General features: G+C 57.7%; 1 protein-coding gene across 1 annotated transcript in view; it reads left to right on the top strand.

Moving 5' to 3' along the window:
- CSMD2 (CUB and Sushi multiple domains 2) overlaps positions 1–19,398 on the top strand; it is a 439,342-nt gene that overhangs the window by 285,727 nt on the left and 134,217 nt on the right. The window contains exons 26-27 of the mRNA XM_041738011.1: positions 1,106–1,232; positions 15,415–15,617. Coding sequence (XP_041593945.1) covers positions 1,106–1,232; positions 15,415–15,617 — 330 coding nt within the window. The remainder of the gene's footprint in view (positions 1–1,105; positions 1,233–15,414; positions 15,618–19,398) is intronic.

Genomic DNA, 19,398 nt, shown 5'->3' with positions numbered 1-19,398 from the left:
CAGGACCCCTGCTGGGGCTGCTGGGGCAGGAGGCGCTCGTCCCCTGAGCCGGCACCTGCCGCAGGTGTGAGTGGAGGTGGCCCCTGGCCCGTGGGCCCTCGACGGGGCTGCCGAGTGTCTGTGCGTCCGTGCACCTCACTCCCCGAACCCGCCCTGCAGCCCACGGGGCTCGGGCTCCAGGGGCTGCTCACCGCGGGGGCTGCAGGGACGTCGGCCCTGTACTGAGGGGCCTTTTTAAAAACAGCCTTGTTGAGCTTGATTCGCAGCCCGGACACGTCCTTTCACAGCATCCGGGGCAGCATCCAAGTCCACTCTCAGGGCTTTGCAGCAGTGGCCACGATCTGGGTTTGGACACAGTGTCCATGCGGCACAGCCCCCCGCAGACCCCGCGTGCCCCCCGCGTGCCCACGCCCTCCAGGCCCACGGAGCTGCCCCCGCCCTTCCTCCCAGTCACGGGCCGCTCCGTCCCACCGACCACACCAGGCCCAGGCCGGTCACCGCTCATCAGCGGGCAGACCCCTGGGTTGCTTCCATCTCTAGGCCGCATTCTGGCGAGCAGGCGCGTTTCCCTCCCACGGCCTGTGCCCCGCGTGGTATTCCGGAGTCAGGTGCTGACCTCCAGCCCCCCACCCCCAGTGAGGAACCGGGAAGCAGTTGCCCGAAGCAGCTGCGCCCCGTTGCCGTCCACCGGCGCGGGTGTCTGTCAGGGTCCCCATTTCTCCACGCGGACACCCCTCGTGTCTGGCCCTTTGCCTGCAGCCGTCCTCGGGGACGCCGTTGTGCCCGTCGTCGTCTGCACTTCCCGGACGGTTGATGATGTCGAGCACTGCCACGGGCTGCCGGCCATTTGTCCACCTTCTTGGAAGAAACGTGTGTTGAGACGCTTTGCCCACAGTCGAGTCGGGCTGTTTGCCTTTTCGCAGTTTGGTGCTGGGGTCCCTCGTAGGTGCTGGATACGGCTTTCACCCAGGGACCTGTCTCTGCCTGTGCTCAGTCACCTGCAGGGAGCAGAGGGGACTCGGGCATAGTGACAGGAGGAGCCGCTGAGTCTGCCGGCAGCGCAGGCGACCCCATAAAGCTCACTTTTTTGGGGGATTTCTTCCAGCTGAGTGTGGAGGGACCGTGAGAGGAGAGGTGTCGGGGCAGGTGCTGTCCCCTGGGTACCCGGCTCCCTACGAACACAATCTCAACTGCATCTGGACCATCGAGGCCGAAGCCGGTTGCACCATCGGGTAAGTGCCAAGGGCGGCCAAGCATCTGCAGTGTCATCGCCGGGCGGCTCAGCTACGGTGGCCCTGCACACCCCCGCTGCAGCGGGGCCTCTGACCCCAGCCTGCCCAGGGGTCCATGCAAAACCCGGCAGGCCGGTCTTGGCTGCATGGGGCTGTGTTCAAGTCCAGCCGCTCTCTGGCCTCGGTGGCACAGTCACAGCCGAGTGGCCAAGGGCGGAGCTCGAGGTCATATGGACTCCAGCGCGAGCCCCAGCCCTGCCACCTGCGGGGTGCGGGCTTTGGGCACAGCCCCTACCCCTCCACGCGAGCGAGCATCTGACCAGCAGGAACCATTGACGGGAGCCCCCAGGTCCCAGAAGAGAGGCCTGTGGCCGTGCACCGCGACCCCGGGCCCGGCGCGGGCGTCATGAGTTCGCCCATGGCCCCAAAAGGAGGTGCCGCGGGTCGGCCCCATGTGCTGGACGAGAACGCCGGGCTCCCGGGGTGGGGGGGGACGCCTAGAGCGTCCACGTTGGCCCGGGAGGCTCAGGCGAGAACCCGGGTTTCCTGACTGTTCACGCTGTTCACACGGCTGCCCACGCTGGCCTCGAGCTCCGGCGTGGGTCGGGCGGCGGGTGCGGAGGTCTGGGTGCGGGGGCTGCTCCGGGTAGGAGGGAGCCGCGGTGGGTTCCAAGCACAGCTGTCCCAGCAGGGCGTTCACGTGCATGGGAAGGAAACGTGCAGAGGGCGCATGGGGCGTGTGGTGGCTGGACAGGAGGGTCCTGGGCTCCCAGCGGGATGGTCCTTAGACCGTTGGACTGAAGAAACTCATGAGGTGTTTGCTGCATGCAAGGGTGTGCAGAGGGGGTGTGCAGGGCGCTGGGGACACGCTCTGGGCCTGTGTCCCCGCGGCCCTCCCCACGGAGCCCCTCCCTGCACCTGCCGCCTTCTGTCTGAAACTGTCCTCACCGCCGCATCACGCGTCTCAGGCAGCCCAGCCCCAGGTGCCCTGTCTTGGGCTCCAAGGAGTCACGTCCCGTCCCCGCAGCTCCCGTGGCCGCGGCCCGCGTTTCCCTCACGGCCCTGCCACCTCTGTCCCACTCCAAGCCCCCGCCTGGCCTCCGCCCGCAGCCTCTCTCTGCGGGCACCTGCCCCCACGGGCACCTGGGCACCTGCCTCTGGGGGAGCAAGCGGGGCGGGGCTGGCGGGGCCCTGAGAGTCCGTGGTTGCAGGTTCCCCGAGCAGAGCATGGGGCGGCCGGGCCGGCTCCGCGCTGCACGTCCCTGTGAACCTGGACACTTCCCTGGCGCCCCACCTCGGCATCGCGTCATCACTCCATGAACCACCGCGTGGCGCTGCGGGCAGGGGCTCAGGCCCTGGGCACTGAGGGCAGGGAGGAGCCCTATGTGCAGTGGGTGCACCGGGTGGTCAGGGTCGGGCGAGGAGCGGTGGGCGGGGGAGCAGAGGTGCTGGCCTGGGAAGGGTGATGCCAGGATGGGGGCGGGGGGGCAGGTGGGGGTGCGGGGTGCAGGTGGGGCAGTGCAGGCGCTGCTGGTCCCTAGGCGGGGGGTATGGGGCACAGGTGGGGGTGCAGGGGTGCAGGTAGGGGGTGCAGGGTGCAGGTAGGAGGTGTGGGGTGCAGGTGGGAGGGCGGGGGTGAGGACAGGGCCCTAGGCGGGAGGCGACAGAGGCGCAGGCACCGGCAGGAGGCCACCCTGGGGGAGCAGCCAGCCTCTGGGGACCCAGGCTGCAATCGGCTTAGGAGGCCGGGCCCTGGGGGGGCGCAGGGTGGAGGATTAGGAGCGACGCAGGAACCACTGACCCGGCCCCCCATCCGGTCTCCTCGGTACTCGTGGGAGGTGCCATCTCTGTGTCCCTGAGTTTGAGCCTGACACGCGACAGCAAGACCCTCAGAAGCTGAGCCAGCGACTCGGGAGGCGCCGCCTGCCCACCCCACGCCTGCCGCGAACCAGCGGCCGCCGCGAGTGCTTTGCCGTATTCAAGGTCCCTGCGTCCTTATTTCCTGTTGCCCGTCTCCTCCAGCTGAGCCCCTCGAGGGCATGGGGGTCACCCCACAGGGTCCCCCTGGTGCTTCTTCCCAAATACCTTGACCGCCTTCTACGGCACAGGATGCACCCCCTTCCTGGCAGAGCAAGGGGCGGCGCAGCCCGACCCCGGCAGGATCCCCGGGAGGGGGGCAGGCACGGGGGCGGGGGGGGGGGGGGGGGTGGCAGGGCGGCCATGTGGGGCCAGGGCTGGGGATCCACCAGGGACTTGCAGGAGGGTGACGACCACTGTCACAGGGCGGTGAGTGCGGGGTCAGGACCCAGAAGAGCCCTGCAAGGTGAGGCGGGGGGCGGGGGGGGGCCTTCCCCTGAGGCTGAGGCCGCACATGGGGAGTGCGGGGGGCACGGAGCTCCTGGGACCCCTGGGACCTAACCAGGGAGCGGAGGGGCTGCAGCTGCGGGGGGACGACCCCGACACGGCCTTTCTCGTTCCTTCCCGGCCCACGGCCTCCCCCTGCGCTGCCCACATGGACGCCAGCCCGCTGCCTCTTCTCTGCCCAGGCCTTCCCCGTCCCCCTCCTTCCCCATGTCCCTGTCCTTCCCCTCCTGCCCCGTGTCCCCCTCCTTCCCCTCCTGCCCCATGTCCCACTCCTTCCCCTCCTGCCCCTCCATCCCTGTGTCCCATTGTCCTTCCCCCTTCCCCCTCGCCTCCTCCCCTCCATACTCAGCCCGCCCCCCTCACTTGCATAACCCAAAGCAAAGTGAAGGGAATTCACTGTCAGGCCTCATTAAGACAAACACGAAAAAACCCCTTTTGTTTGAGTCCTTGTGTGGAGTAAGGTCTGGTAATTATTTTCCCAACAGGTATATCTTTATAGGATGCTTCTATGTTAAAAAAGTACATACAGGGATCCCTGGGTGGCGCAGTGGTTTAGCGCCTGCCTTTGGCCCAGGGCGCGATCCTGGAGACCCGGGATCGAATCCCACGTCGGGCTCCCAGTGCATGGAGCCTGCTTCTCCCTCTGCCTGTGTCTCTGCCTCTCTCTCTCTCTCACTGTGTGCCTATCATAAATAAATAAAATTTAAAAAAAAAGTACATACATATACATACGCCTTTTTCAACAACTCCGAGTGTGAGTAATAACTGGGTAGAGAAGAGAGGTGTCCTCCTCCTCCTGTGTCCCGCCCCACGCCCCACAAATGACCGCTGGCGTCTGTTCTCCTTGCCCATCCCCAGGCGTGTGCCTCAGTGGCTTGCTTGTGACTTCCCGCCTGGTCCCGTCATACTATCCCGTCCGTGTACAGACGTGAGCCTTGTCCCGCCTGACGACCACGCAGGAGTCTGTGGGAGCACAGCCCCCACTTAGTTTCCTCCTCCACTATTAACAATATTTTCAGCGTTCACTCCAGCGAACGTCCTTACACACGAGTCTTGGAGCGGCTGTCCAGGGGTTTCCTGCGGAGGGTGCTGGAGGGAGGCTGCCGGGCGCGGCAGGTGAGCATCTCCCTCCGGCCCAGGCTGTGACCCCAGGTTCCCGGGATCGAGTCCCACGTCGGGCTCCCTGCATGGAGCCTGCTTCTCCCTCTGCCTGTGTCTCTGCCTCTCTCTCTGTCTCTCATGAATAAATTAGCAAAATCTTTAAAAAAAAAAAAAAAAAAAGACTAAACTTCAGTGTAGATGTTTTGACCCGAGTATTTAAATTTAAAAAAAAAAATACCAATTAGTATATTTTATACGACTTCTTTTTTTTTTTTTTTTTTGTCATTTGACTTTGGGAATTTTTGTCTTCTTCATGTTCCACATATTTGAAAAAAGTGAAAAGAGCACAGGGTTTCATATATTTCTTCTCCGTCGAAGGCATTATGCTTTTCTTTCAAACAAAAAGGCGACACTCGGATGTTGCTTTCTTTTGTGTTTAGCTCTTCCCGCCGTTAGCCGATTTGATGTGTTTGCCTTTGTTTTTCCTCTAGTGATTTGAAAGTTCTGTATCCTTTCCTTTTCTTCTGCCAGCGATCTCGTGATCTTTCATTAATTCTGTTTTCAACATCATTTATCTTGTCCTTTATTTTCGGAATCTTGTTGCTGCTTTCATTTTTACTTTAAGGAAACTATTGCTTTTTGTGTTCAGATTGCTCCTGACAGCTTCTTTTTGGGTTTTTCTTTCTTTTTTTTTTTTTCGATGCATTACCATCTAGCATCTCCCCGAGAATGCTATTTATGTTTTGTTTTACAAGGTCTTCTATTTTTTTATTCCTGCATTTATTACATTTTGCAGTTGGCGCATTTCCTCCTTTTTCCAGCCCAGGGGTTTTGTTGTTCCTTCAGTATCGAGTCGTTCGTGCAGAGCCGGACTCTGGCACCGGGACTCCCTCCGCTCTGACCAGCTGTGCAGCCTGGGAAGACCTCAGGCTGGTGCTCCGGGCCCATTTTCTCTGCCAAGCGCAGATGCAAGACGGTCCTTTACGATCTGAGGTAGCTGTGGAGATACGTGAGTTAACGTACCCGGACACTCAGAACAAGGCCTGCAGGGAAGTCCCAGGTGGCGAGCACCCCCTCCTGCGGCTGGGGAGATGGTTGACCCTTTGCCCAGACGGAGCACCCCAAGCCCAGCAGGTTGCATGTCAGCCCGTGTGGTCACGGGGTGGGTGCCGCGTGTCTGTGGGAACAGGTGCCAGGCAGGTGCGCCAGATGGGATGACACGTGGGAACGCGCACAGGCCGGTCCAGGAAACCGTTCCAAGGGCACAGACAGGACAAGGCTTGCAGATGCCTCCCCTCACCCTGCCCCAACCCCAGCTGAGCCCTGGAGGTGATCGGAGGGACCACAGGGTCAGCCTCACCCCAGCCGGACAATCTCAGCCAAAAGTGCCCAGGAGGGACATCGGGGAACTGCAGGGACCCCGCGTGGCCCTGGGTCAGGTCTGAGCAGGACCTCACCTCCCTGGCTGCGTGTGACCAGCACGGGCTGGCAGCCAGATTCGGCTCTTGAACGGGGCCCGTGTGCAGCATCGGGCAGGTGTCTTTCCCTGAGTGGCAGGCATGGGACTGGCGGGCCAGCGGAGCCCATCCGGGCCTGGCAGCTAGCAGCAGCGCAGACAGGGAGCTGTGCCCTCCAGGTCGCTCCTTCCTGTGTGGTCCGTGCATACGACGCGGAAGTTCGGCCCCCGCGGATGAGACCTCTTCTCCGTTTCCAGTGTCGGGTTGGCGTTTTCCATCCTACAATCAGTGGCCCAGCTGGGAGGAAAATTAGAGAAGGGATGGGGGCAAAGCCTTCTGCTCTCGGCCTCCCCTCTGCCTGACATTCACTGAGCACATACAGTGTACCACTCTCTAGACCCAGTAGGACGTCCCCGTTTTACAGATGACACCACTGAGGCCCAGAAAGGGCGAAAGTCTCCCATTTATCCAGCGATGCGGGTTTCGGACCCGTTCCATCTCGCTCCCGTCTCTTTCTGACCCCAGTTTACGTTCCATTTAAGCAAACACGCATCGAACGCTTCCTCTGTGTCAGGACTGTGCAGTGGGAAACACAGGAGTTAGACGACGGCCATCTCTGTCTTCCAGGGGCTCACGTGCTGCGGGGGAAATAGTGGAGCAAACAAGACAGAGCCGATCCCGTTCAGTCGGGGAGGAGCAAAGCCTGCAAGGCTTCCAGGAGGGGGAAGGGCAGAGGCACGACCCGAGGCCAAAATGTAGGTCTGTCCCCATGGGGTGCTCCCTCCACGCGGGGACCACGCGGGGACCCGCGAGCCAAGTCAGGAGCTCTACACGGATCGCTCAGGAACGGCGTTTGGTTCAATTAAAATAGTTGGAGCGTCTCCCCAGCGCCAGGCCTCCTGCCAGGTGCCAAGGTGTAAATATAAACAAGGAGCCGTCTTTTCCCTTGGAAGCCTCCATCTCGTAGCCAGAAATGTTACCGGTTAGGAAAGGAAGCCGAGTCCCCGAGGAAAGCTGGCTTCGACAGACGGAGGCTCGCTTTCCTCTTGGAAGGAGAATCTGCAGGTCCATCCAGCAGGTCCCCGGGCAGCCGCTCGGGAGGCCACCGCCTCCCCTCCTGCTGTCCCATCCTCGGGCTCTGTCCTCCCGCCTCACCTGGTTCGCGGCCCCGGCTCCCGGCCTGGGTCTCCGCTGCTGTCAGAGGGCGGAGGGCCAGGCGCAGAGCTTCCCCCCACCCCCCGTGAGGGTATGTGTGCCGATTCCGCGACAACTCCAGTCCTTGCAGGCATCTTCCTACATTTTATCAGTCAGAACTTGCCATGTATGCCTGGCTTGGGAACATGGGGAAAAAATCCATTTTTGTTTTGCTTTTACAGTTTCAGGAGTAGAGGTGGATGAGAGTTTTTGGAAATGGAGTGCAGATTGACCGTCCTGCGGGGTCGGCTGCAGATTCTAACGTAACGTGGTGAATGCTGTAGTAGAAGCAGGGGTGAAGCACAGGCAAGGAGCATTTGCCAGGAAAATCCCTAATTGCAGGTGGCAGCTGGGGTCAGGACACGATGGAGGAGAGGAGCACGCTGGTCGCTCACCGTGCATGTGCATGGCGGAGCTGAGGCCTCCCAGGCACCTGAAAGGAAGGAAGGGGGATGCACGCGGCTGCTTCTAGAAGAGCCCATTGTCTGGGGGGACATCACGATAGCCCCATTCCTAAAAGGAGATCCCCGGTGAAGACGCAGGGGAGGGGTTGGCTGGGAAGCCAGGGGGGAATCCAAGACACGTGTCCTGGTTACGTTCAGAAGGACCGAGCCTTGTTTCTGAGTATGGATCTGGCGAGGCTCGAGAGCCACCTGCGACTGGCTGCAAGGAGGGAAAAGGGGTGGGGGGGAGGAGGAGCCCTAGGGCCCGTGGAGGCGGGGAGCCTTGCTGTTCTGGAAGCTTTGCTTTCTGCTCCTGACGCTCCTATTTAGCTAATGGTCCTAGTTTGTTGATTTTTAACCGTAGGGAGGCTATTTAATGATTAATGCAAAGGGTGACCTGGAAGCTCCGTTCTTGGCTGTTGGAAGATTTTACCGAGAGTCAGAGGCTGCAATTCTGATGAACCAGAACCCCTGCCCTGTGGAGCTTGTCTTCCTCGGAGGAGCCGGGACCAGACAAAACAGGCGGCCGTGCCTGAGACCCGGAGTCCCCGCCTGCAGATTCCCATCAGTCACAGGGCCGCCGTCCCCCAGGGCGGTGAGCATCGCTTGCCTCCGACCGCGAGTGGGCAGCTGGCCCAGAGGAGCCAGAAGGCAGCAGGACTGAAGCTTCTGTGTGTAGCTCTTGCCAGGAATTGCGGCCGCAGGTTTAGCAGCTTCCAGGAGGTTGGTCTTTGAGCAATGACAGTGAGCTCAACCTTGGACAAGAAGGTCCGTGTACTTGCACCGCAGGAGCCGACCTCCTGAAGGAGCTGAACGGAGACGCACACGCCCGGCGGCATGTCCCTTGGTCTCAGCACACGGGGAACCATCAGAAGGCGCGGACGTGGATAACCCCGTCGGTGTCCGTATAAGAGTGGGGGTGCTCGCTGCCAATTTGGTTTCCATGCATCGCTTTTAGGGAAAGAACACAAATTGCGTGAAATCCTGCAAGAAGAATAACCCAGATGACCTACCATAGACAGGCAAATGGGCCAGCAGACACGAACTTGACCGTCTGATTACCATCCCAGAAATGATTTCCAGTGTTTCTTCGAGGGGGATTCCATCCAACCAAAGAAATGCAGACCTGCATTCCCGACCACGCTGCCCAGATCTCGCCTTCTCAAAAGATAAGTAGACAAGCAAAGAGCAAATAAAGTAAACGCACGTGATGCCACTTAACACACACCGTTCCTAAAAGGGGGAATCATTTCCCTAAAGAGGAAGAGGAATGCATAAAGAAGATGAGGTATATGTATACAATGGTGTATGGCTCAGCCATTAGAAACGACAAATACCCACCATTTGCTTTGACATGGATGGACCTGGAGGGGATTAGGAAGATATTTCCTGAAAAGACTTTATTCTAGTAAACAAAAGAAAATGTAAATGGATGAGAATGGATAATATTGTCATTTAAATGTAAGGAAGAGGGATGATGGGTAGCAGAAGGATAGATGGTGGACCGGGGAGGGGAGATCCTGAGCCAGAGCAGCAGTGATGGAGGCGAGGAAAGAAGGAAAAGCAGCCAACTCCACGGTAGGCCAGATCTACGAGGGCAGCACCTGCGTTGTAAGAAATAACAGCACTGAGATGAAGAGGCAAGCTGGAGGGCTGCGACTACAGAGAACAAGTCTGCGGGTGTGGAAATGACGAAGGAGAAGTTACCGAGTGTGGGAGCCATAGTCACCACCAGGAAGCACAGGTGGAGAAGAGCAGAAGGGGCGGAGGGGCGGAGAGGGGCTGGGGCGTCCTTGGTGGGTTGACCAGATGCACGGAGCTCCAGCCAAAATGAATTAGACAACAATTTGATGAAAAATGGATCTGTTCCAAGGATAATGAAAGATCCCCAACAGCCTTTGGCAAAACACCCTCCCCAGGTAAGCATACAGCCAGTCCCCCTCAATCCACGCACTCATTTACGAGAAACCACCACCACACCAGGTCCAATCCTCTTAAAATCTCTTCTCCGTAACCTCAAAAGCCGAGACCGGTGGTGTTTGTGACACCCAAGAATCATTGATGGAGCCAGGATATAATATGCACAAAAGCCCCAGGAAATTGCCACTCGGGCTTCTTGGAAAAACTCTCAGAGACGTTGCAGTGGGCTGACCGATGGCCCCCAAAGACATCAGGTTTTAATGACCGGAGCCTGTAAACGTTAGCTTATTTGGAAAAAGGATCTTTGCAGCTGTGATTAAATCAAGGCACCAGAGATGGGGAGATTAACGTGGATTCCCTGGGTGGACCCTAAATTCAATCACGTGAATCCTTACACAAGGGAAGCCGAGGGAGATTTTGTACACAGAGAGGTGAGGACACACACAGAGATTGGGGTGATGCAGGGCGGGCTGAGGAACGCCAACAGCCGCCAGGGACAGGCGGGTTATTTCATGGAAAAAGTGCCCACGCCTTACTAATGCCAACAGTCACAGATCTTTATGCAATAAGGAGCCTAACAAGAAAACGGTAGAGTGACATCTGTCATAAGTGTAAGATGCGGACAGCCGTGGAAGGACCTCCGTCAGGGTCACCTGAGGAGAAATCACAGAACCAGACCTGAGCTGGGTTCTGGCTCCAGGGCCTCTGTTTCTCCCTCTGGGTCATGCAGCCTCTCCAGGAGGCATGAACCTTTCATTTTATGGACATTTCCTCCGGGAAGAGTAAAGACCCATGTGCCCCCCCCTAGAATCCCTGAGACCTCCAGGGCGGGTTCGGCTGCAGGCAGTCACGGAGCCTTCGTTTATAAGGTGCCCATGATGAGAAAGAACCCGGTGCAAGGCCACCCGCCAAGGAAGGCTGGTACCCAGGCCGTATCCTATGTCCTGCATGTGCGCCTGCCCCGGCCTCCCCAAGCGCCGTCACCACGGCGACCTCAGTGACCTGGAGCTCAGGTTTGTTCTCTCGCTCGTGGAAGTGACAAGATACTATTTTTTCTACGAGCACCGGCTGCCCCAGGGAAGGAGAGCATCTCCTTTAGCGCCAGACGCCAGTGCTTACTCTGGGTTCTGGTCCGTCTTCTCTGTTTGAGCTCTTCGGATGGCAGGATGCTGTAATTATGATTGTCTGCTATTACGATCGTGGTTTAATTCTTGGTTTGCAGCCCCGTGACTCAGAAGGGGGCGCTTTATAAGACAAGTATTATTTTCTTATTGTGATTTCCAGTGTCACTGAGGATAATTTGGGCTGCAGTCTCATCTGGGGGCAGGCATGATTTCGGACCCCCTTCCCCCTGCAGCAGCTGTTCATTCGCGTACGGTTTTGCCCCGATGTAGAGATCCGCACAGGACTTGTGTCTGGGTCCCACCCGTCATGTTCGTGGGGCGGCGACAGTCGGTCGGGAGGACCCAGGGCCCTTTCACTTGCTGGGATCGGTTTTCCAGGGGTTTCCGTGTGAGAGAGTCTTGCCCGTGTCCAGAAACAACTGGAAAACGACATCCAGTCTGTCCTCCTCCCTGTCGTCCCCACAGCCCCCGCAGGGAGCTGTTCAAACAAGTGACTGTGGTGAGTGGCCTGGCGCTGCGGCCTCTGACCTTCGCCAAGGTGCCTCCAGCTGCCCGCGGAGGACCGTGGGCCCCTCCTCCCACCCCCTAGACCTTGTCAGTGCCGGTCCTTGGACTTTAATCTGATCATGCGGTCAGCTAAGCCAAATGCAAGCACCTGGCATTTTTAATTCACGGCCTGGAAGGTCAGCCCTTTAACCGTGTGTACGACTCACACGGCAAAGTGATAACTTCTGGGGCCCCCAGCCAGCCACCTCCTCCCAAGGGGCGGGACAGAGCGGGAGCTCCGAGGTCGGACCTGGCCTCGTGCATGTAACGTACCTGGCTTGCTCTCAAACCAGCCCTTGACCTTGGGCCAGTCGTTCAGCCCCTCGGAACCTCCGTGTTCTCATCTGTAAAGATGGACTGATGCCACCTACAACATCAAGATGCTAGCGGGGCGAAGCAGGACCACGCAAGGGCACATCCTACACACTGTGCCATATAAACAGGTTTCCCTTCGTCTCCACTGGGTCTCCTACTCTCTCCTCGAAGCTCTCTGTCAGGCGCTCCTCCTGGGATTTCCTTCATTCGTCCGTGGATTCATTCACTCATTCTTTCAGTTATTCACCCACAGAGACTCCAGTCCTCCACCTGTATCTATGAAAGGATTTGCTCAGGAAATCCAGGAGATTTCACGGGAATCCTATTAAAACCAACTAGTAACCGAAAATAAGAAACGCACGCTCATATCCGACAATAAGTACATAACAAAAAATTAAATCTCATTCACGTTGGAAAAAAAAAAGAATTAAATAAGAAGTATTCAAGAGGAAAAAAGATAACAAAGAAGAAAACCATGAAGCTTTCCCAAGGTGCATGAAGAGCCCTAAAGAGATTAAGATATGTCCCATGTTCCCGGCTGGGGAAGACGACATAAAGGTAATCAATCTGTTTGCCCAGATGAGTCCACGCATGTGTGCGATTCCAATCACGCATCAAAATATCAATGGTATTGTTTTGGAACTTGTTAACTGTAAAGTTCATCTCAAAGGATAAATTTGGGAAAATAGCTAAGAAATTTGAAGTGGGGGGGCATGAAGGGGAATTTGCCCCGTAAAAATAAAATACGAGATATGAAAACAGAAGTAAACTGCGGAGGCGTGTGTGTGGCACAAGTCGCATCCCTTGAGACGAAGGAAGGAGCCCTGGGACTGAAGGAGAACCGTCTAGAATCAGGCTCATGACCCAGACAACACTTCAAACCCATGCAGGGAGTCTGGATTACACCTGGGTTACTTGGTGACAGGGGTCTTCAGTCCCCCCGGGGCCGTGAGCCCCATCCTGAGTGCTGGGGCACGTGGTAGGCACGGAGGCTCCCGGAGTGAACACCTGGTCTCCCGCTCGTGAAAATCATCCTCTCGCTGGGGACACAGGGAGTAGACAAGGGAACACATGGAGTGTGGACACAGGAGCTGCCCAGGAGCCAGCGATCAGGGCCTTCTGACGGTCAGGACCTCGACGAGGCCACCCGGACACGTGCTGGGGCAGTTGGGTGTCCATTTGGAAGCCGTGAGCCTATAAACCTCAAATGATAGAACTAACGAAGTTTAGGGACATAGTGACGTTTGGCTTCATAATCGTTGTGGGAAGAAGAGGGTTTGCCCAAGCAGAACATGACACCCGGTATCCCTCCAGGAAAAGATGACCATATCCGATTACACAAAATTAGTAGGTCCGGGTGCACCTGGGGGGCTCAGGCAGTAAGTGACCGACTCTTGGTTTCTGCTCAGGTCCTGGGATCGAGCCCCATGCCTAGCTCTGCACTCAGCGGGGAGTCTGCTTGAGGAAGTCTCTCCTGCTGCCTCCAGCCCTCTCCCCCCAAAATAAATAAATAAATCTTTTTTTTTAAGAAAATGGGCAGCCCGGGTGGCTCAGCGGTTTAGCGCCACCTTCAGCCCAGGGCATGATCCTGGAGACCCGAGTTCGAGTCCCACATCAGGCTCCCTACATGGAGCCCGCTTCTCCCTCTGCCTGTGTCTCTGCCTCTCTCTCTGTGTGTGTCTCTCATGAATAAATAAATAAAATCTTTAAAAAAAAGGAATAAGTCCCCCACCAAAATACACCTCTAAACAAAATTTAAAAAGACACCAGATGCTTAGAGAAAATATTAGCAAAAAAAAAAAAAAAAAAAAACTAAAAAAAATGTGATGCAGAGCATGTTCTCATGTGCGTGTTGGCCATGTCTAGGTCTTCCTCTGTGAGATTTCTCTTCATGTCTTTTGCACATTTCATGATCAGATTGCTTGTTTCTTTGCTGTTGAGTTTGATAAGTTCTTCATAGATCTTGGAAACTTGACGGGATGAGCACTGGGTGTTATTCTATATGTCAGCAAATTGAACACCAATAAAAAATAAATTTATAAAAAAAAGAAAATATTAGCAATATATAAAAGAGAACTCAAAATATATGAAAGTAATAAATCAAAATCATCCTAGATTTGTAATTAACTGTAAACAGAATTCTAAAAGACAACCCAATTAAGATGGGTAAAGGCTATGAAAATACGGAAGTGAATAAATCTTTAAAAAAAGGGGAGGGGGGATCCCAGGGCGGCTCAGCAGTTTGGCACCTGCCTTTGGCCCAGGGCACAATCCTGGAGTCCCAGGATCGAATCCCACGTGGGGCTCCCTGCATGGAGCCTGCTTCTCCCTCCTCCTGTGTCTCTGCTTCTCTCTCTCTCTCTCTCTCTCTCTCTCTCTCGCTCTATGTCTATCATAAATAAATAAATAAATCTTTAAAAAAAATACGGAAGTGGCCAATAAATCATATGCAAAGATACACAACGTAACTAAATGATCTGCACTTAAACACACTGGTGAGATTCCATTTTGGTCCAGCAGATGGGCAGGTATTTTAATATGGGATATATTTATAACATCGTAATATCTGACGTGGACGAGGTGACCTTGAGGGAGAAGAGTCACACTGATCCTGTTTAGTGGGGCTGTAAACGGACACAGTCACTTAAGAGAATAATCTAGAAACATTTACCCAACATGGTTAAGTGTGTACCTCTCTCCCCCCAAAAGCTCTCCCTACAGTCAACTGAAATATTAAAGAAAATGTGCAAAGGTTCATGCTGAGGGACGACTCCTTGCAGTCTTATGGGAGACTCCCATAAGTGAAATAGAACGATGTCCACTTTTCTAGGAAAAAAAAATAATGAAGTATATGTCTTATGTCCATAACAACCATAAGTGAAGAAAGGGACATAAAATTATGTAAAATAGGGGCCCCTGGGGGGCTCAGTTGGTTAAGCGTCTGCCTTCAGCCCAGATCATGATCCCAGGGTCCTGGGATCAAGCCCCACATCAGGCTCTATCTCAAATAAATTTGAAAAAAAAAATTATGTAAAATACGGTTGGCGGCGGTGGATGCGTGTGTGCATGTGTGCACACTGGAGGGAAGTGTGCAAGGATGTTTACCGAGGCTGATCCCAGGTAAAAGGCTTTGGAGAACAGATCGGTTTGGGTAAGAGAGACGTTTTAAAGAATTTCAGTACTTCTGTATGTTGTTTGTCTTTTCTACCTTGAGCTTGAGCATGTCTTATTTTTATGATTTAAAGAGATTTTTTTAAGGATTTTATTTTATTTTTAAAGACTTTATTTACCTATTTACGAGAGAGGCAGAGACCCAGGCAGAGGGAGAAGCAGGCTCCCTGCGGGGAGACTTGATCCCAGGACCCCGGGGTCACGCCCTGGGCTGGAGGCTGAGCCACCCGGGGCCCTCGTCGCGCTTGTTTAGCCCATTTCCTCTTAGCGCCGACTGACACCCCACGGTCTGGACCCACACCGGCTTGCTCCCCGCTTCTATGTATTGGTCGAGGGGTCTGCTGAGGCCTCTGGCCCCCCTTTTAATCACACTTGCTGGTCCTCTCCCAGGTGGCATCCTCAGAAGGCCTCGCCCTCATCGGGGCGGCAGGTCTGGACCCCCTCCTCCCCGTTTGTGGACACGAACGGCCTGCCGGCCCCCTCGTGACCTGGGGAGCGGAGCCCGGACCGCGCCGTGCGGCCGACTGCCTCCCTCTCTCCCACGCAGGCTCCACTTCCTGGTGTTCGACACGGAGGAGGTGCACGACGTGCTGCGCATCTGGGACGGGCCGGTGGAGAGCGGGGTGCTGCTCAAGGAGCTCAGCGGGGCGGCGCTGCCCCGGGACCTGCACAGCACCTTCAGCTCCGTTGTCCTGCAGTTCAGCACCGACTTCTTCACCAGCAAGCAGGGCTTCGCCATCCGCTTCTCAGGTGGGTGCTCGCCTCCCGGCCCCCTGCACCCTGTGCCCCTTGCACCCTGCCCCCCTGGCCCCTGCCCCCTGGCCGTGCAGGGGCCTGGCTGCACCCCCAGCCCCTCCTCCCCTCCAGCCTCCACTCGCAGGGACCTGTCGCTGAGCACTTGCTCAGACATCTGTGCTGAGCCCGCTGTGCAGGGCCGCCGGGCCGCTCAACGGGCACGACCGCAAGTTGGTGAGTATCTGGGGGGAGAACCGTAGACGCTGATGCTCACCTTGGAGCATCAAAGGAGAAAGACGTTCCAGAAAACACAGTGCCTGAGCTCAGAGCTGCAGGAGGAGTGGACGTGACCGCTGGAAGGACGTCTCCTCCCAGTGCCCCCCATCACCCGCCGCCTGGCTCAAGCCACTCTGGGTGGGGGCGATGTCGCTCGTGCAGCAGCTGCCGTCATCAGCGTGTCCCCTCCCCACGTGCACGTGGTGTGTTGCCGTGGCGATTGCAGAGCAGGCCCGAGCAGCGCCTGAGCCCGGCCTGGTCTCCACGGTGTCCCCTCGTGGCTGGGTCGGCTCACGTGTGCGGCACCAGCTGGGCTGCAAGGTGGCCACCCCGCTCCAGCTCCTGCGCGGCCGCATGCCCTGCCCGGGACGGGCGCTCACCATCGGCGGGCCGTGGAGGGTCTCCAGGATCCTGTTCCTCCTGGCCGTCTGCCTGCCCGACCAAGCCTCAGCGGGCTCCCCGGCTGCCAGGGAGCAGCTGCTTGCGGAGTTCTCGTTCCCCGACGTCCCGGCACCGTGGCCCACGGACAGTCTCCCCCAGGATTAGGTCCCACCCAGGGCAACAGGGCATTGTTTAGGCAAGCCCTGTGCCCGGAGCCCCAGGCGCTGGTCGCTGACATCGCCGGAGGAGAACGTGCATGACCGGGGAACACCGAGAGGGGCCCAGAGCAAGGAGACCCAGGGACCCTGCGAGCCCTGGGCACACTGGTTGGCGGGGGACTCAGAAGCCGTCGGCTACAGGTTGCGGTCCCACACAAGGCTGACCACCGGTGACCTCTGCCGAGGCCGCCTCCAGTGACTGCTGGCACGTTCCGGGGCCGACTGTGGAGGCCGCTGGGATAAGCCTTGAAGTAGCCCAGCAGCTGGGAGAGCAGGAGGCTGGACGGGCAGCTGGCTCCACTCTCCGGGGAACTGGTGTGAGCAACAAGCCGACGGCTTTCTCGGGCTGTCTCCAAGCCAGTGGGCACGGCTTAAAAAACAAAAAAAGAACAAAACCACCGCTCTTAATGCAGATTTGCGTGATGTGACCTCCCGCCGCCGTCCTGTGGCCCTGCGGGACAGCCCCTGGGGCCGCTTCCTCAACACGGCCCAGCCTGCAGCGGTGTGTCATCCCCAAGGGTTCTGCAGATGCCGCCTCCTCGTGTCCCCATTCAGAACCAGCTGCCGCAGCCTGGGGCTCCCCAAGTACAGGCAGCCTTTGGTTCCGGCACGTTGTCCGTTGCAGACAGCCCACCGTGTGTCGGAGGCGCCTGCCTACTTGCTCCTTGGGAGGCAGGGCCACGTCCTGCCCACCGGCTCCTCCATGGCGTGTGCATGCAGCAGGTGCTCACTCCCTGCTCCGGGACAGCGGCACCCGTGAGCAGGTGGTCTTCTCCGACACGCGGCGTCCTGAGCACTGTGCGGGCCCACAGAGAGGGCAGCGGGCCACGCCGGGGATAACTGAGGTTTGGGAAGGTCACCCTCCCTGTTGCTGTCGTGAGTCAGCAAATACCAGGACCACTCCGGGGACGGCCGAGTGGCTCCCCCACGTTCTCCGGATGGCGTGTGTCTGATGGGATTGTGCAGAAATGCCAGGGCCGCTTAGCACGGGCCCGGCTCTCCAGGCAAACACGACTGCACAACAGCTGACACCCTGTTGGAACCACGTGGACCCGGCACGTCCCCGGGGCTTTGCCCAGCAGTGCGGATTCAGGCGCGTTAGTGAAGGTGGGGACGGGGTGCGGGGGGGACACGGGAGGAGAGGGACGCAGGGTCGCTGCCCCTCGTCGAGCCAGCGCCTCGCTCAGCACCTGCTGTATAATTGACCAGAAGCCTGAGAGCCGGGGGCCAACCCGTGCTGCCGACGTGGGCTCGGAGGCCAGGGCAGCTTCGCGTGCACGGTCCTCTAGTTAGTAAGCGGCGGAGCTGGCTCAACCCCCCGCGTCTGACTCCCAGGCCTGGGCTCTTCGTCATCGCCCCCCGTGGCCTCCTGGGGACGGTCAGAGCCATGGGCCGCTTTCCTCCCAGAGACTCATCTACATGCGTGCGGTGCACCGTGGAGCCGGGGATGAATGCCGAGCCTGTTTTTAATTGGGAAGGAAGAAGATTGATTCTTCCTTGACTTTCTAAATAAATTCAGGAGGTGTCAGATGGTGATGACTCCTGCATGTATTTATTCATTCGACAAATATTTACGGAGCGTGGCTGCGTGCCGGGGAACGTCCTCGGCCCCGGGGATACGGTCGGAAGCACAGCAGCCGAGTCGCTGCTCCCGCAGAGATGCACCAGTGATACACGATAAACAGGCCAACGGACGAGCAGGCACATTACAGACCAAAACCGGGTCCCATGACAGGTGGAAAGCGGTGGAAAGAGGTCAAGGAGTGAGCCAGAAGAAGGTGATCCAGGAAGCCTGCCCGGGGAGGGGCTGTGGGGCCGGCTTAGGAAGACCCGGGGCGCCGTTGTCCCCGGCGGGAGGGCCAGCAGGTGCCAAGGCCCCAGGGGATGCAGGGGGACGTGAGCGAGCTGTGGTGGAAGATTCTACAAATGGGGCCGGGGCGTAAGCAGATGAGCGTGCCTGTGCCCTAATAAGCCTTCACATACAAGAGCAGGAAGAGAGCGGATGAGACCTGCTCGGCCATATATCGTCATCGGCTCCAAGGCTCTGTGTACTGACTCCAGACGTGTTCGCACGGCCCCAGCTCCTACGGTTGGTGGCATTCGTGTGTACGGTTGCCCGGGGGCTGGGGCTTCTCGAGCTTTTCCACGGAGGCCGTCCCAGAGCAAAAAGGAGCGAGGGTCCACCCCGATCTAGAGGCTGAGGAGGCTGACATCTCACAGAGATCTGAAGCTTCCTGTTTTCGCTCAAGAACTAACGTGAATGTCACGTTCCGCCCACGGTACGTTCACTTGGTCTCGCACCTGCTCTTTTTCGCAAAATTGTGGGGAGGAGGATGGAACGGACTCTCTTAGCCAATGAACGTCACAGATCCCATGGCCTCGGGGGCCTCGTGTCACTGGGGCCACAGTCCCAACGGAGACTTGAGTCCTTCCCCCGGATTCTCCCCTCTGTCCTCTCCTTGGCTCACGATGCACCTGCGCGTCCACTCCCTCGCCTTTCTACTAGTCACTAGCACCTTCCGCCCGCCGCTCGTGCCACGTTCACTTTCCAAGCACCTGGTCTGTCTTACCCCGAGTCGGGTGTCAGACGGCGCCCGTCTCCCACATTCCCGCGTTTCCTGAACGTTTAACACGTTCACTTTGATTTGTCGCTTGCCACAAACATCAGCCTTTCCTCGAGTCTTAGCGTGATGAGCCGTTGCACGTTTGCAGCACAAGAGGCGGGGTCTTCACCGGCTCCCAGCCCACCGGCAGATCGTTCCCTCTGCGCTTGTCCATCCTACGAGGCATGATTGTGAAGTGAACTGAGTTCACGTCCTTTTACGATCACAGCTGTGCAATCACAGCCAACTCGTGGCGTCTCGTGGCAGGTGGATGCCGGCAACAGTGAAGGTTCTGATAGGGTAGATGGTGGCCCCACT

This window comes from Vulpes lagopus, chromosome 23 (genome assembly GCF_018345385.1).
Source record: "Vulpes lagopus strain Blue_001 chromosome 23, ASM1834538v1, whole genome shotgun sequence".
Taxonomy (NCBI): Eukaryota; Metazoa; Chordata; class Mammalia; order Carnivora; family Canidae; genus Vulpes; species Vulpes lagopus.
The sequence above is the reverse complement of the archived record's forward strand: the minus strand, read 5'-3'. Positions and strand labels throughout refer to the sequence as shown.